The following is an 18,267-nucleotide window of genomic DNA, read 5'->3' on the forward strand; positions in this document are numbered from 1 at the left end:
TTATCTATTGGTGAAATGGCATTTAAATGTCCTAACATGTAATAATAATTAAAAAAACAACAACAACAACACTACACATTCTATGCAGCGTACTTTCACAACATACATACAGTATATAGACAACCATTTAAATGTAAATAAACTACCTAATCTCACTAAATGATTTGTTTGGTGGACTACTATTCAACCAGTCAACAATTTAGCCCAATCCTTAGTTGGGAAGAGACAGAAAAAAAGTTTGCCTTGCAGACAGTCAATCTCAGTTCAGCCAGCAGACGCCATATATTGAACTTGGACAGCACTGTAAAGTTGGATATGAATTATGAAGTCTCTATGTTTATCTTGAGCCGGCTGATTGGAAATGGAAATGACATCAACCCTGGTATTGTGCTGAGCTGCAATGAATCACGGCATGCTGTATTCAGTAAACCAGTGCCAAATGTGCTGCCACGTATTCTAGAGAAAATATGCTGCAGGTACCATATTTATGGTTTAATATTGGAAAACTTTCTAAAATATGTAAAAGTGATCTCAAAGCAATTTAAAACAAATAAACAGTAATAAATCAAGCAATTTAAAATATAATTATGCTACATCAGAGGGTTACAGTTACAACATGAGTGGCCTAAACAGTGTCATAAGGTGTTTCAAAGTTTTTCAGTCCCCTTTGGTGAATAGTGAGAAGGAAAATTGACTCTCTGTACCATTGTATAGAATTGAGATTTGCATTTAAGTCCTATAATATCACATGTTAAGTATCATATTAATGTGTTTACATTTTGGTGTGATACTTGCATTGCAAACCTAATAAAAAGCATATACTGGTGCATTACAATTTAATTTTACTTGATACATTTTGATGGGGCACAGTCAATTAAAGTTAGTTTGGCATCTTTACCTTTATTTCAAGTTAACTTAATATTGCATTTTTGTGTAGAGCATATTTTCATTTTTTACCACAATAATTAGTTTTTGTACCACCTAGCGGGTCTAAGTAATTTACAATTCAGTGCAAATAAAATCCAGACAGAATGATCCTGATGAGTGCATAGGGCATGTATGTGTGTGTGTGTGTGTGTGTGTGTGTGTGTGTGTGTGTGTGTGTGTGTGTGTGTGTGTCTGAGTGAATTAGACCACAAGGTAATTTATTTATTGCTTACTCAGGTCACCAAACAGCTCCACTCCCAGAGCAGCGAAGATGAAGAAAAGCAACATGAAGAGAAGACCCAGATTCCCCACCTGTATAGAGATATACATGTATAGAGAGAGAGAAAGAGAGAGAGAGTCAGGAGAGTTTGTCATGGAGTGCAAAAGAAACTGACAGGGCAGACCTAGCAATACCACCTGTGAGGAGCCAATAAGAGAGAGTCATGAAGTGAGAAGATGACAGCTATGTTCCACCTGATTAGAGCTTGCCAGTTTTGTAAACTTAAATCTCAAACTATGCTGAAGCCATGGCCTACTGTAACAGTACTTTTGCACACATGTTCCAGACATGTTGATGGGGGGCAAATCTGCAGTTTTTTTTCTCATTTCTCATCTCATTTCTCCTTTCTCTCACTCAATAATAAGCGTCAGAAAACTATAATTAAATTCCTCATACCTTAATAAAAAAAACCTCAAAGCTATTTGGCCCTGGGTCAATTTTGTTATGCAGTACATTTTCATGTCACCATCATGTGTCTTAATATATTAGATAAATATTAAATGTATAATTTTCAAAGATGAAAATCACCTTTCTTTTTATTTTTCACAAATCAAACATAAGTGTACATTTTAAATAATTTAACTACATTGATTTGAATTTATTTTGCCAATTTTGCACAGTTATTCTGAATGTAATGAATTTATTTATAGACAATTTATTAATAAATATTCAATTTTTTTCCTAATCAAAAAATTTGTCTTGAGAATATATATATGATTGAACATAATTCTGTGATTTTTTCTTTTGGTATTAGTTGGTTTTTCTGACTTAAAATATTCCATCCTGTTATATAAAAATAATAAAAATTAGTATGATATTATCATAATGTCTAAAAATGGTTTAAAAAAACAACAACAAATCAATCAAAATATATAACATTAAATTAAAGTTAACTCTAAATAAGCAACCTTTTTGTTCATCCTGTTAATTATCAGCATAGTGTAAAATATAATAATAATAATAATAATAATTATTATTATTATTATTATAGTTTAAGTGCCTGAACCTTGTTGTGGTATACCAGGCATACCCTTATATAGAAATGACACTGCATAACAGGAAGAACCGACCTATACCCAGCTGGATTCAGAGAAGAATCTCGTGAAACATATAATGATCACAGATGATTGGTTCATGCATGATTGAAAAAAAAAGGCAAACTGAGGAAAACGGAAAGGAATAAAGAGAGTCAGATTAGATGTGCTGACAAATCCGGTTGCATTGACATTTCTTTTTTTCCAAGGCTGGCTATTTTCCCACCTTAATCTCTCTTAAGTGCACTCTTCACTGGCTGGATTCAAAGTGATTCAAGATACAAGGATCAAGCTGACATAATCTGGCAGGATATCTCAGAACACTATCAAGGATCAGAACACCTCTCACAAGTTGCAGATGAGTGGATCAATAGCGTATCACCATAAAAAGCAACTTTAAAACAAAATAAGAAACTGTGTGAAAGTCACAGTGACAGAGGGAAAGGTCGTTAGGAGGCGATGGCTAAACATGATCTAATCCAATTAGTGACAATTAGTTAAATGTAGAATTACATGTCTGATTGTCTAAGTGCATATCTGAGGAGAGACTGGAATTAATAGTGTGTCCTGTGGTGTGGCAAGTTTCCAAATCAAAAACCCAGCAGGCGGTGATGAAGCCTGATGTTATCAAAGAATGTGCATGCTGGAGATGTTCTTTTCTGGCTTCTGTCATTTCTGCTATTCTCCAAGCAGCCCATCAGAGCCAATCTGCACTGCTGTGGCCTCTTCATGGCAGATCGACTATGTAAATGAGGCCTGTGGAGAGTGGAGGGGCCACAGGAGAACAGGGAACGGGGACCGGGAGCTCTCTCGCAGCGCAGGATACATGGGATATGAGTGGAGAGAGGAACTTTATGAGGGAGACAGACAAAAGTTTTGTGCAGTACCTGAGGCAGGGCCTGGATCACAGTGTCAAGCAGAGCTCGCATTCCCACGGCCATCTTTAATAGCTTCAGCACTAAAAGGAGAGGAGAGCCCGCTTATATACATAAAATGTACACAATCTGATAAAGAATACAATCAAACAATTTTAAAAAATATATATAATAAAATTCTGGTCGATACTGTTAAGCCAATAATTATTTTCATGTTATGACCAACAGATGGCCAATATTAATCCTCAAAATACCACATTTTCCATATTATGTATCAGGTTAAATGCAGAATAGTATGGAAGCTTGTTTCCGCCTCTAAATAAAAAATAAAAAAAGGTAATTGCGACTTTTTATCTCACTGACTTCTCAAATTTGTGATATTTAAACTAGCAATTGCGAGTTATAATGTCAGAACGGCGAGATATAAACTCACAATTGTGAGAAATAAAGTCTAAATTAAGAGTTATACACTCACAATCGTGAGATAAAAACTCGCAATTCTGACTTTTTTTCTCTTTTTGACTTTCCTCAGTCAATTTAACTTTCCTCAGAATTGCGAGCTATAAACTCGTGGAAAAAAAAAAAAAACATCTCACAATTCTGACTTTATAACTCACAATTGTGAGATATAAACAATTCTGAGAAAAAAGTCAGAACTGTGAGTTTATATCACGCAATTCTGACTTTATAACTCACTATTGTGACTATATCACGCAATTCTGACTTTATAACTCACAACTGTGACTATATCACTCAATTCTGACTTTATAACTCACTATTGTGACTATATCACGCAATTCTGACTTTATAACTCGCAACTGTGACTATATCACTCAATTCTGACTTTATAACTCGCAATTGTGACTATATCACGCAATTCTGACTATAACTCGCAGTTGTGACTTTATATCACGCAATTCTGACTTTATAACTCGCAGTTGTGACTATATCACGCAATTCTGACTATAACTCGCAGTTGTGACTATATCATGCAATTCTGACTTTATAACTCGCAGTTGTGACTATATCACGCAATTCTGACTATAACTCGCAGTTGTGACTATATCATGCAATTCTGACTTTATAACTTGCAATTGTGACTTTATATCACGCAATTCTGACCTTATAACTCACAATTGTGACTATATCACGCAATTCTGACTTTATAACTCACTATTGTGACTATATCACGCAATTCTGACTTTATAACTCGCAATTGTGACTATATCACGCAATTCTGACTTTATAACTCGCAATTGTGACTATCAATAATGTGCATCCATGACAGCTCACAAACTTTTTTAAAACCCAAACTGTTTGTTCACTCAAGACATATCTGCCAAAATGGACATTTCGACATATATTTGTGTGTATTTGACCATTCAAGTGCAATAAACCTAGGAAGAGAACACAATTTGCTCCTCGCACGCTGAGAGGCGACAAGTGCATGCACAGAATTCCACAGCCAATCTGACATCGGTCAGTATGTCAGTACCAAAATAAGTTCTTGTTTGTGGTACACTGCTCTTTTAATAACTCTTTTTAGTATTATCAAGCATATCATACTTTTTATTTCTTAATTTTTTAATTTTGCTTCTTAATCGCTTCACCTGATCCTTGGAACTCATGTGAGACGACAGGTGAGAAAGGTTCACTTTTGCTGATTCACGCAGACATCACGTTCACAACATTTGTAGCATCTTGAAAATAATGCATTAGGCATAACAACTTAAATTAAATTAGGCCATTAGAACATGTTGTATTCAGTGATTGCGGAGTCACAAAAAAATTACCAATATAGGTACATTCAATGTGTTACTAATAGGAGTAAAAGAAAATAACTCTTCTAAATGTAACTTAAGTGGCATTTGAGAAAAAAATAAAATGCGATAAATTGTGACTCAATCTTTCAACAGAGCCCTTATTGGACAGAAATAAATGTGCACACAGTGGATGCACTGTTTCTTTAAAAGTAGCCAGTGGAAACTAATTCTCATGTAATTTTCACAGTGGTCAGATCACAGAGAATGTTATTATTGGGGTCATGCACTACACACACGGAGCTTTAATGATGGCCATTCAGCCATGAAAGAGACGCCACTGTGGAAGTTTGGTTAATTGCAATCAGGGCTGTAAGTGGATGATGCCTGTGACTTTCATTACAGGAATGTCTGAATGAATCCAGGAGGAGCCCATACTCGTACGCAAACACACACACACACACGCAACCTGATGAGAACACAGACATCTGAGCAGGTGTGTTTGCTTGGGCATCTCTGTTGAGGGAATAATCAATAACTCGCCCAGCAGCTCTTTCATTAGAGGAAGAATAATCGTTCCAAGCAGACAAGCACCCTAGCTTCCTACACTGTGTGTGTTGAGAGTGTGTGTGTAAGAAATAAGTAGAGTGGCTGTGTGAACTGAATTTCTCATTGCAGCCATCTGGACTCTTTCTACACAGACTACGGCTTCTGCTGAGCAGTCTGTGAAACAACAGAGATCCCAAGGGTGACACACACAACCGGGTCTGATCTACTGAGGCTAACAGGCGGAGCGCTGAGGAGTGTAAACTTTCACAGGGAAGAAAAATGGACCATGGCTGTACAGAATATAAGAGGGAAGAGAATACAAACCACGAGCAATCCGCAGCACTCTCATGATGCGAATGATGGTGGGGTTGATGGGAAGGGAAGCATTGACCTCGATTTCCTCCAGTGTTATACCCATTATAGACAACAGAACAATGGCAAGATCCAACTGGTTCCATCTGCGTAAAGACACATTATTTTAAATTATATATAAGAATAATGCTGCCTTTAAGTAATGTCAGAATGATTGTGTTCCAAATGTTGGGGTCAGCATTCTTTTTTTCAGAGAAAGACATTTTTTACTTTTATTCAGCAAGGATGCATTAAATTGATTGAAAGTGACAATAAACACTTTGACATTGTTTTTTTTTTTTTTTTTTTTTTTTTGTAATAAATGCTTTTCTTTTGAACTCCAGAATTATAATCCTCAAAAAAAAAAAAAATCCACAAAAATATTCCACTCTGTAACTGCTTTAAATGCCGATAATAATAATAATAATAATAAAAATTGCACACCAAATCAGCTTAGAATGATTTCTAAAGTAATTTCTGCTGAAAATTTAGCTTTGCCATCAAAGGAATAAATCGGTTTTAAAATAAACTAAAACAGAAAACAGTTATTTTAAATTGTAATAATATTTCACAATTTTACTGATATTTTGATCAAATAAATGCAACTTTGGTGAGCATAAGAGACTTATTATAAAAAACATAAAAAAAATCTTAACCCCAGTTTTCTTTTTTTTTTTTCTTTTTTCACATGCTAATGTACTGTATTTACAAAATGAGTTACAAAATGAGTTACAAAATGAGTTTTTTTTGTTTTTTTTTTTATTATTATTGGTGTGTACTTTTGATGAACAATTGTCAGATTGCCAAAAACTCTTACTCATTTAGCTGGTTTATGAGGTGATGGGCTCATGCAACAAAACTACATTACCCATAATTCTCTGACACCACAAAAATACTGTTAAAGCATCAACTGCACACCTAATGTGCATTCTTTTGTTGTACCAATTGACTTTGTCAATATGCGAAAAAGACGGAAATAAATATGCAATTGCCCAATATGTTCATTTTCAAAATCACTTCAAATTAATCACGTTACAACTTACTCAATCTTGCAACTTCAGAAAAGGACTTGAAGGTAGCATTATATCCTTAACAAGTGTGCAATACAATTTCAGGAGTCAAAACATGGGGTTTTAAGTCTCTCTGTAAGCAATGGAAATTTGAAATGATCAAAGAAACTTCATTTTGTGCAAATAACCCTTATTTGACCCTGAATGTTACTTCTCTTTTCCAGCAAGCTTCTCAGCATGTTCATTGTCTAAATATGGCTTCAAACTTTGCGGCTAACTTTAAATAACTCCATCTGAGGGTCAAATATAACACTGTCATGGGTGAGGTAGAGCCTAGAGCCTGTTTTAGGACACCTCAATTTGCTGCGGCCTGCAGCCATGAGAGGTGTTTCATTAGAAATGTTGGGAAATTGAAGTCAAATTATTACACAAAGCATTTTTACATTTTTCCCACCGGCTTCATTCGCTAAGGGGCCTAGTGATCAAAGTGTACTTCCATCCTCCATCCCTGCAGACTTGGAGCATGCATGAAAGAACCAATCAAAGTAACAGAAAGCCATTTCAAATGTTGTAAATCAATAAAAAGCCTTAAAGTTTCAACTCTTAAAACCTTCACCTCCTGAACAGCATGTTCTGAAATGTCTCATAGTAGTTTCAACACATGGGAGGGCCTTTGCTGAGAGATTTATTTTGAAATCATATCAATTATATTGTGTCAAAGTTCTCATTAGTATGCAAATAGCTGCTTTACATTTCCCTACACATGGATTAGGGATCTGGGAATATATTGACATGAAATGCTCTTTATTATGCTATTGAAAGAAAAAGCTGATTACATGAGAACTTCTAATGGCCTATCAACTTCAGTAAAGGGCCTAATTCACAAATTGACTTATTATTCAAGACTAATTAAAAGAGTAATGGATCATTTAAACTCTACAAAGAAAATGTGTGTTAAATTGTGCCTACACACATTAACTCTAGCATCAGGCATTTAGCACTTCTTTGTCTCTAATTTAAGAGGGACAAATGCCATTTAGGAGCCTTTCTCATTGTTTAAGCCCCAGGCAGTGTGATTATGCATGCTTCAAGAGGGGTTTCTTTTACCAAAACCACAAGTGATATAAATTCGGTTCTTGTTTTCCACCACAGACGCCAGTGCATTCAGCTTCTGATAGTCTGAGGCAAACCAAGGAATCTCAAAACTGTGATATCATTTCAAAGGATGTGGCTTTAGGACTACTAACAAACCCTATTGCATTCACATCACAAATGATATCACAGTTTTGAGATTCCTTGGTTTGATTGATTTGTTTTGGATCAACTACCTTAGGTGTAGCTTTTGAGAGGGTCACGTCTACTTACCTGTCCTTGAAGAAGCGGCGGAATCCAAAGGCAACGAGTTTGAAGACAGACTCCAGCACAAATATGATTGTGAAAATGTAGTTGCAGATCTTCAGAGCCTCATCCAGGACCTGTTTAAGCAGAGAAGTTGCAAAGAGAATGTAATAGTGATACTTCAGAAGTGATCAATCATATTTCCACTAATTCAAAACAATAAATAAATACACAAACTGTAATCTATGAATGGCCAAAAAAAAAAAAAAAGAAGATGATGATTAGGTATCAATAGTGGTTAGATTAGCACAACAAAAACAGCAGTCATTAGCTGGCATCTTCAGGGTCTGACAGTCAGAGGACAGTGCCAGGGATCTCACCTTCCTTCATTCACCACACAGTAATTAAGGCCAGGCTAAGTGTGACGACGCACCAGAAAATCAATTGATTTTGTTCACGGAATGAGAGTGTATGTGGTCAAAGCCTAACAATCTCCTTTTGCTCCACTTGCTCCAAGATTTTGCAGGCCACCGGGGCTCTAATTAAAACAGACTGCTATTTATAGCCACAGATGAGGTCACAGACCTCCATTAATGATGGGTGAAAACCCTGGGAATCATCCCAACAGAGTTGACTAATAGGGATAGTAAACACTAGTTTTGATTTGAGGAGAGATACCCTACCAAAAAGAAGAAGAAAAAGTATACGTATGTGTGTGTGTGTGTATTATATATATATATATATATATATATATATATACACACACTACCGTTCAAAAGTTTGGGATCGGTAAGATTTTTAATGTTTTTAAAAAAGTTTCATCTGTTCACCAAGGCTGTGTTTATTTAATTAAAAATACAGTAAAACAGTAAAATTGTAAAATATTATTACAATTTAAAATAACTGTTTTCTATTTTAATATATTTTACAAAGTACTTTATTCCTGTGATGGCAAAGCTGAATTTTCAGCATCATTACTCCAGTCTGTAGTGTCACATGATCCTTCAGAAATCAGTCTAATATGCTGATCTGCTGCTCAAGAAATATTTCTTATTATTATCAATTTTGAAAACAGTTGTGAACTTGTGTATTTTTTTCCAAGCAAATTTTACCAATTCCAAACCCACATCAATCTTAATAACTACTATTCATTTTTGTATTTAATCATTTATAAGTGATATATAATTGTGTATGAAGGCTGGAAGTGAGAAACGCCTTATATTCAGGTGTGTATAATTATTAGGCAGGTTTTATTTTACAGATAAAATGAGCCAAAAACAAAAAGAAAAGAGGTTTCACTCAGACTGAAAAGTCAAAAATGATTAAATGCCCATGAGAATGATGTAAAACTAATGCAATACTAGAAATTGCAAAGTAAAAGGCATGACCATTGGAGAGCAAAATGCTCATTGGGTCAGCAGGGTCAGACAAAAAAGGTGGACAAAAAAAGACATGTTAACTGCAAAAATATTACAAATTAAGGTGAAGAAATGGGTAGGCTTCCGTAGGCTACCAAAAGAAAGAACCACAAAACTATCAAGGGTAATTTATAGTGTCCTTTTACAGTCAAAATTGACCTTTGTCATAAAGGAATAAAAAAGTAGTTCAGAAGAACATATTACACCAACGAAATGATTTACAGAAATCCGATCTAAACTCCCAGAGCTTATCTGCGAACTCATGTTATTGTTTTAGCCCTCTATTGAATATTCATGAATTGTCTCTGTAGTGTTATGCAGGGGGGAAAGACAGATGAGGGAATATGCATAAATTTTAGTGCATACACTAGAGTGTGGTTTATTTTGGTGAGGCATTGCTCTCATAAGGCTTTTTTATACACAGGCAATGATACAAAATGTCCTGGAGCAGCACAATGAAAGTGCAAATAAGTATAATAATATAAAGAAAATTATATACTCACCGCTATAATCAAAATGCAGTACAGCAAAAAGAGTACATAAACATTAGCTGCCTAATTAGCAAATATTATGCAGAGCCATAAAGTGAGATAGCGGTGAGCTGAACTTACGGTAACTTTGTCTGCAGTTACATAACCAGTGAGTTCATTTCCTTAATGAAATATCAACAAGTGCATGCAACTACCTTAGGCTGCTGGTAGTGCTCCATGGACATGGTGATGACATTAAGGCCGATGACAATCGTGATGAACAGGTCCAGATAGTGGCTGGTGCACATCTTGTGGATGAGAAGCCGTGTAGGTGAGTAATCGGAGTAATAGGGTTTACTCTGGGCTTCTGAAGAACCATGGGAACAGGGAGGAAGCATGAAATAACTGTAGTGAAACAAACATTGTTTTGTACACACTCATGCCCACACTGAGAAAAGAGTAGAAGGAAGAAAGAACCAGTGGGAAAGAGAAGCTAAGAGATAAATCATTTGTGTATAAGTTCACCCAAGAATTAAAATGTCCTTGCTCATCCTTGCTCATTTTTCAAAACCTGCCTGACTTTATTTCTTCTGTGAAACGCTAGAAGGAGAATTTCTGAAGACTGTGCTGGCTGCTCTTTTCCATGCAATTACAATATTGTAATTGGTCTGGAGCTTTCAGTCTCTAAAAATGGTGTAAATGCACCATAAAGGTACCATAAAAGTGTTCCATATGACTTGTGTATCATATTAAAGTTTTCTGATTCCTTATGACTGCTTTGTGTGAGGAATAGAGCGAATCAATGTTAATCACTGCAACTGAATCATTAAGTTAGTGAGTTGAACTTGAGAGCTGGATTAGTCCAATTCACGAGTTCACACTTACATGTAATCAGATATCCCCCCCCAGTCCCCGGCTGGGATAGGAATAATCAAAAGTGAGGAGTTGGTGTAGAGGAGGGATGCTGGAAAAACTGACATGTAACAGAGGTAAATCATCTCTATATATACTGTACGCCTCCTCTCATGCTGATTGGGTAGATTATCTGAACGTGCTCCTCCCGAACTTTGTTAATAAAACATAATTTTGTGATCGAATAATTCAGATTAGTTTATGAACTGAATCATTTACTGATTTCACTCAAAAGAATGATTCATTTACAAATCTTACGTAACTTTTCAGTGAGTTACAACAATCTGTTTCTCACACAAAGCTATTCTATGACTTAAAATGACTTGTAATATAGTGCATGAGTTGTATGGACCACTTTTATGATACTTTGGTAATGGTTTTTGATGAGCTTGAAAGTAAAACGGTCTTCGAAATGTCTCTGTTTGAACAGCACAGAAGAAAGTCCTATGAGTTTTGAAATAAATAAGGGTGAGTAAATGACAATTTTCATTTTCGTGTGAACTTTTCCTTTAACTGTGATTATGTTTCTGTGGTTTATGCCAAATCAAAGGCAGAAGAGCCCAGATTCAGGGGCTACTGTGCCTGAGATCTGCTCACTCACAGATACCTAAGCAAAATAAATTGTCCTATTACATCATGGACTTTCTAATGAGATTCCATGAAACATTAAAGCATCTCCATTCCACAAGGACAGACTTGTGCATATGCTAGTTTTGCTGATCCATTTCTATTCTTTATGTTTTTTTCTCTGTTGTTCGCTGAGGACAGAGAGGACTGGAGGGATGGCAGAGCAGCAGGGGGCCTGGGGGGCTTATCATCCCGAAACACAGACAGGGCTGTGAGCGGCAGCTGTGTTCCCTGTGGTCCTGTCAGCCCATTAGGCAGGCTTTTCCTGGCACCAGCCACTGGACCAAAGGAACAGGTGCTGCATTCAACCTTTTTTCTTTCTTTTTTTTTTTTTTTTTTTTTAAATATATATATATATATATATATATATATATATATATATATATATATATATATATATATATATATATATATATATATATATGTTAATCTCAATTTTACAGAGATTTCTATAATTCTCGAAAAGTAGAAAAAACTTTCAAGAAAGTATCCTTTTTACACTATATTACTGTTTCAATGGAAAATGGTATTTTACTGTGTACATATATATATATATTTTTTTTTTACAGTTATTTTTTAGAGTGTACAGACTTTGCATCTTTGTATTATTGGTAAGATATTATTTGCTATTATTAAGTAATTATAGTACTTCAACTTAAATGTATTTTATTTCAGTTAGTTTTAAAGGCATAATTTCTCATTTTCATTCAAGTTTCTCATTTGAAATTTATATATTTTATTGCATCTTGATTTCAATTAACAAAAGCGATTTTAATAACTTTAGTTAACAATAACAAAAATGAGAGTGACTTTTTTTTTGCAGGTTAAATAGATATGCCACTTGATCTTTATGAGCCAGTCGTTGATTCATTCAATCAACTGATTTGTTAAAAAAAAGCCAATTCATTCAGGAACAAAACAAGTGACTGGCTGAATTTTGAAACCTGCTCAACTTCCATATAAAAATATGGCAAAAATAGTAGTAGTATAGTAGTAGTATTAAGTAAATAGTAGTAGTAACTATTATTATATAACTATTTTGAATTCACTAGCTGTTTGAATGAGTTAGTCATTGAATCACTGACTCAACCGATTTTGAGCAAAAAAAAAACCAAAAAAAAAAACCTGGAATTTACCTGGAAATGTTGTCTGAAATGTTAGTTACTTAATATTAACTTCTTGTTTATTTAATGTATAAAAGCAATATTACACTCTTTTAAATATGCATGTGATGCATATGGGGTCACTCTGTTGTGATTTCTCAGGACAAGATGTCAGCAACGCTGGTTCTGTGGGCAATTACCAAAGGAATCTTCCAACCCATCTGGCTTTAATTTTGCTAATTGGAGCCATGCTCCTGGTGTTTTTAAATGTGCTGACTCAACATTACCTTTGCTTCATAATGTACAACTTATGAATCTTAAATATCCAGACTTGGCTAAACATTGCCAATTTGGTTGTTACTTATTTATTTATTTAGCATATTTATTGCAATTTTTATGACTCCTAGGATCTAACAAAATCGGAGATGAGGTCACTGTTCTGCTCTTGAACCAATGTGTTCTAAATTAATTTATTTGGGCTGCAGACAACAGTATCCAGGGGGCAGCAACCAAAACCATTCATTGGGACCAAAAACAGTTGCTGTGCAGACTGCCCCAGTTTCAAAGGTGCTCAATTATGGAGGACATTTGGGATGGGAGCAGGTGTATGTTCACAGCCTGGTTTTACAGTAGACAGGTCAGCTCCCACAGGACATCCCCACTTATCTACTTCCCTCCTTCCCTCTCTAGTGAGACTCTCTCCCTTTGTGCACTTTCATTCAAAAAAGCACGTCTTGTAAGATCTCATGTCGGTGGGACAAAACAAAAAGTTTTGATTAGCTTACATTGCTAATTCCAATCCTCCTAAGCACAATAATACTAATTAATTAGTGACAGAGGGAAAGCGGTCTCCATAATCAAATGTTTATATCTACCGAGTACTGAGCTGAGTTTAATGCAAGAGTTTCATATTATCTGGCCTTTTGTGCCCCGGCTAAGAAAAAGAGAAAGTGAAGGTCTTGGCATCACATTTACAGATAATGGATTGAACTTTTGCTTCCTACTGGCAGCGGTGCCACTCTGATGTCATGCCATCGCAAAGCGTCCAGCTAACGTCCGCATCAGCCAAATCAGACTGAACAGAATTTAAAGAGATGGAAAATGGATCAAAACTATTTTTAACCAACACAAGAATGAAATAGCGATGGAGAATGTGGGTCTGGGACCTCTCCATCTCTGTCTCTATTTTTGTGGCACAAGCTAATGATACCATGACTATGATTTAATGAGACATTCTTTGCTTAGATGGCAATTTTAGCCCATTCCAATTCCATCTATGAATACATTTGAGAACGACGGTCAGATTATTGGGAGAGGCAATTGAAGGTTTTGGGCTGAATGATACCACATTTGAATATAGCCACAAAACACTGGTTGCCCACCAGTCCCGGACATGCTAACTGTTAAAACTCAGCGCAATACCCGTCAGCCACACCAAAAGGAGGGTATGACAACAAATCTCTTGGCCTTTTCGTCCCACTGAGACTTCATGCTGGTCTTGATGCTTTCAACATGATTCTGGCTTTGCCGCAGCTCACGTGCACTTGGAGGAAAAAAAAGCTCTTAAAAGAAACTTTAAATTGAGGAACTCTGGACCCCATAAAATTATTTACTAATGGAAAATGCATGAACACCCTAGTTTTTAATATTTGAAAAAAGTACTGATGTAGCAATCATGAAACAAGTTGCTGAAATATATATATATATATTATCCATTTAAATTTTTAAATTATACATATAAACGATACATCAATCAATTTTACACTATTTATTTATTTATTTATTGGTGAGTCTCTAACCCTTATCCCATCTTTTAGGAGGTCCAAAATCCTTTCAGAAATATATTAACAATGAACAATAGAGAAGCGAGAGGAAGTGGAAGGTGTAAATCCAAGAAATTAACCAAATAGCAGCTAGTACCTCAGAAGCTAAGTCAGTTGGGAAATACAGACAAACTCTGGTCCATTATCAACATTATTTGTACTACAAACACCATAAAAAAATAAATAAAAAAAATTAGATTATTAATTAAATTAAATTTTTTCTCCAAAAAAAAAAAAATATTGACAATTTTGAGGGTCTAAGGGTAAGGGTCTAAAGGTGGACATTACCAATGTTCTGATGTTGATTATTCATGTTACGGTTGACATAACCCTATAGAGCGATACTTAAAACAAACTACACTACTAAGAAATATGTCCGAGAAAGATCTGCCCATTATGCAGACTTCATGAGTCATGTGGGGTGAAAGTCATGAGCACTGGGGAATTGTGGGCAGTGGGAGGACTAGACAGTTATTTAAAGGAAGAGCCAGAGAAAAATTCTAAAGCCTGCATGGCAAAATGTCAGACAAAAATAGAAAGGGAAAAAGCAAAGATGATAAAAACAGCCATCTGAATAGGGAAAGCAGCAAATTGCAGCTTTGTTCGCTCTAAGCCGAATGGTTTTTAATTGAGGCTGGTTTTACCCCCCTGAAGTGCATGGTCAATGAGTTGCTCCTAAAGTAATGAGTCGATGTCTGCTGGACATACTGCTGATGCACTGAAATGTAAAAATTAGTTTGGCAGATACACTTCAATTTTTTTTTTTTTTTTGGCAGAATATGCCAGCACACACAGAGTCAAAACCAACAGGAAATGACAGACTAAATGCCTTCTTAAAACAGGCAAAAGAGTGAAAAATAACAGAGGAGGAGGAACATTTTTGAGGCAAAACAAAATTATTATAAGAGAAATAAATAAATCATATATTCAGTAATGGGAAGGCATGGTAAAGAAAATACATTCATACATAAACACCGGCAAACATATACTGTAGGATAGACTAGGGCGAGACAAAAAACACACACACATAATATAGCATGCTGGAAGACGTGGCAGACAAACCGCACTTTCTTTCTGAGTCTGACTTGAGCAAGATGGGCCATCTGAGATGGAAGTAGAATGGCAGAGGCTGGTGGATGGGCAACGGTGAAGATGTGCAAGAGAGCCGCAAGAATGATGTCATTCTATATTACTCAACATTAGAGGTTAGTTAGAGTGCCCGTCATATCTGACAATTAAAACCTGTTCTCATTTGAGGTAATATGTTTGGTACGTGATAGTCAACTCTGTTTACAACAGAAAAGGGAAAAATAATCCCATCTCTTTTCACTGTAAAACCTCCAAATGCAAACACTGTTGATCCAGAGTAAGTAACAGCATATTTAAATTACAAAAAGAAAAAGGATCACTTTCAGCTCATACTTTTTGGAGTCTTACTTGAAAAAAACAAAACAAAAAACAAGTCAGCTATACAGTTATAAAAATGCATTTGCAAGCTACAGTTTTAGAGTAGCTTCCCGAACACTTATGTTGTAGTGCTCTACATTTATAAGTCATTTTTGACAAATGCATAAATCTGGCTAGGTATTAAGGTGCAGTCACATTAGCGAAATGTATTCAAAAATCGGGTGCAAAAAGCAGTAAAGGCTCCTGGCTGTAAATTTAGGTAGGGCAGATTCTGGGTCTTAGCGCTAGTTTATGATAAACATTTTGAACACATTCAGACACACTTTTGGCAGAGGTCTAATGTCCTTGCGTTATTCAGCCTGAGGGTGGCGCTCTAATGTTGATACAGTTTTTAAGAACACACGACACATGCATAGACTGCCATCTTAAAATTACCTTAATGTATTATGTATTGCCTACGCTGCAGTTCCATTTTTCACCACAGATTTACATTGTAAAATTGTAGGGTGCTATAGATCTGGGGAGGGCTCAGTCACCCTCCCCACGTACAATTTTGTCATCAGAAGAGTATGCACATACATGTACGCGCAGGTCGCACATGTGCTTTTAATTTTTCCGGCAGTAATTAGATTATCCACAAGGTGGCAACCCTGCCCTCTGGGCGTTGATTCACAAGGTAGTCAAAGAAAAGCTGCATAAACAGAATAGACAGAAAAGTATGCATGCAAGCTACATCGACAATGGAGGCATAGATGAGACATTGCGCGAAGAGGTAAGAAAATACCTTCATTTGTACAACTCTAGCATCAAAGAATACAAAGATGTTTACATGGGTTGTAACTTGTGACGACAGATTGCTCAAAAGTGCATGTGTCGAACGTCTGTGTATGCGTATGAGTCAGATGAAGTATACTTTCCAAGGCTTGCGTTCGACTGTGCACATGTACTTTAGCGTACGCTCAAAAAAAAAAAAAAACGTTAGTATTCCCAGGGATTTAGTATCTTAATACATGCCTGTCAAAACCATACGCTAAATTTTAATATATCTTTCTCACTTTCCGTCTTAAAATAGTGTAGAAAATCTAAAAATATTTGTTATAGAAAGCTGAACATATTTTCAATTCATTATTGATTCAGTTTATATGTTTTGGATGAATATTTTGGAGGGGCTTTGCCCCACCTGCCCCTTACAGACAGCAAAAAGTCAATTTATGAAGCACAGCACACACATAAGCAAGCAATCCAAGAAGCTTTTTGTTGGTAAACACAGCGAATTTGTGAAACCTACGAGGGCAAATCTTACACCCTAATGTGAAATGCCCGCTTACATGGATCCCTATTAAAATGACTAGATTTCGTCCATGAAAATTCATAGAACAATGGTTAAAAAAAACAAAAAAAAAACCTTTTTTTCTGATTCTGCTAAACAAACAAAATATACATGGCCAATCACATAAACATCTATAATCCATAAGCTGCTCAAGTGATGCTACTTCAGCAGAATATCTTTACGGTACCTCTTCCTCTGTTATTTTCTTTCTATAGCTCACATGGCTTGTTTAACCACCCAGACAGCGTTACATCCCTCTCTCGGCTGGTATTTGTCAAGCCTCTACTCCCACAACATGACAAACAAGCCGGCCGTATCAGTACAAAATCTCTGTGAGGTTACAAAAAGATCAAGTTGTACTAAGAGGTTACAGCAACTCTTGCAGAATACTTTTAACTCTGTTCTCTATCTATTCTGTTAATAAACTTATTCCCTACTGAATGAACCATGAAGACCCATAAAGAGATTAGGTGCACTTCTTGCCAAAAGGCATGAGTCTGCTGAAATGTAGGACACTGTGTGCATTTTAAATCAGAATCAAACTAAGTTGAATGTTTCATGTACCCTCACCCGAAGTAGATTTTTTTTTTTTTTGCCAATTAATGAGCAGTTTTTATTTATATACAATACATTTTATAATGGTTACATGGACTTTATACCACCCACGCATTTCCCAATCACAATCTGCATAAAATATGCATAAATGTTCAAATGCAACTCTATTAGAATGTCAACAGAGCTGACACATTAACTATCTAAAGGTAAAGGATCATATCATGACATATATCGGAGCAAAAGTAATTCTTTCAGCTGAAAACTTTATGCCATCTGTTCAATTTGGGGGGCTGTTGCTTGCCCAAGTTACATAAAGAAGACTTTGAGTCATTTTCACTTGCAGTAGGAAGAAAGGAAATGGTGTTTGGAGCTGCCAGGTTACATAAGAGACCGTGCTGCCTTCTGCTGCCAAGAGTGGAGGTTACATGACACTTAGTAATTTCATTTTCTCCCTCTGTCACTTGGTGTCTCATTGCCCCCCACAGTATCAGTCGAGAG

The 18,267-nt window shown here is 35.9% G+C and overlaps 1 protein-coding gene across 12 annotated transcripts in view; it reads right to left on the bottom strand.

The window, feature by feature from the left end:
* Nucleotides 1-18,267, bottom strand: part of cacna1g (calcium channel, voltage-dependent, T type, alpha 1G subunit) — a 150,564-nt gene that overhangs the window by 16,862 nt on the left and 115,435 nt on the right. For all 12 annotated transcript variants that reach the window (XR_010892598.1, XM_067368659.1, XM_067368653.1 and 9 more), the window contains 5 exons: nucleotides 10,228-10,379; nucleotides 8,152-8,261; nucleotides 5,750-5,883; nucleotides 3,129-3,199; nucleotides 1,161-1,239 (listed from right to left, as the gene is read on the bottom strand). Coding sequence is in view for 11 of the 12 variants with exons in the window: in XM_067368659.1 (XP_067224760.1) it covers nucleotides 1,161-1,239; nucleotides 3,129-3,199; nucleotides 5,750-5,883; nucleotides 8,152-8,261; nucleotides 10,228-10,379 (546 nt within the window). In the remaining variant the exon portion in view is untranslated. The remainder of the gene's footprint in view (nucleotides 1-1,160; nucleotides 1,240-3,128; nucleotides 3,200-5,749; nucleotides 5,884-8,151; nucleotides 8,262-10,227; nucleotides 10,380-18,267) is intronic.

Source organism: Chanodichthys erythropterus, chromosome 19 (genome assembly GCF_024489055.1).
Source record: "Chanodichthys erythropterus isolate Z2021 chromosome 19, ASM2448905v1, whole genome shotgun sequence".
NCBI classification, from domain to species: Eukaryota; Metazoa; Chordata; class Actinopteri; order Cypriniformes; family Xenocyprididae; genus Chanodichthys; species Chanodichthys erythropterus.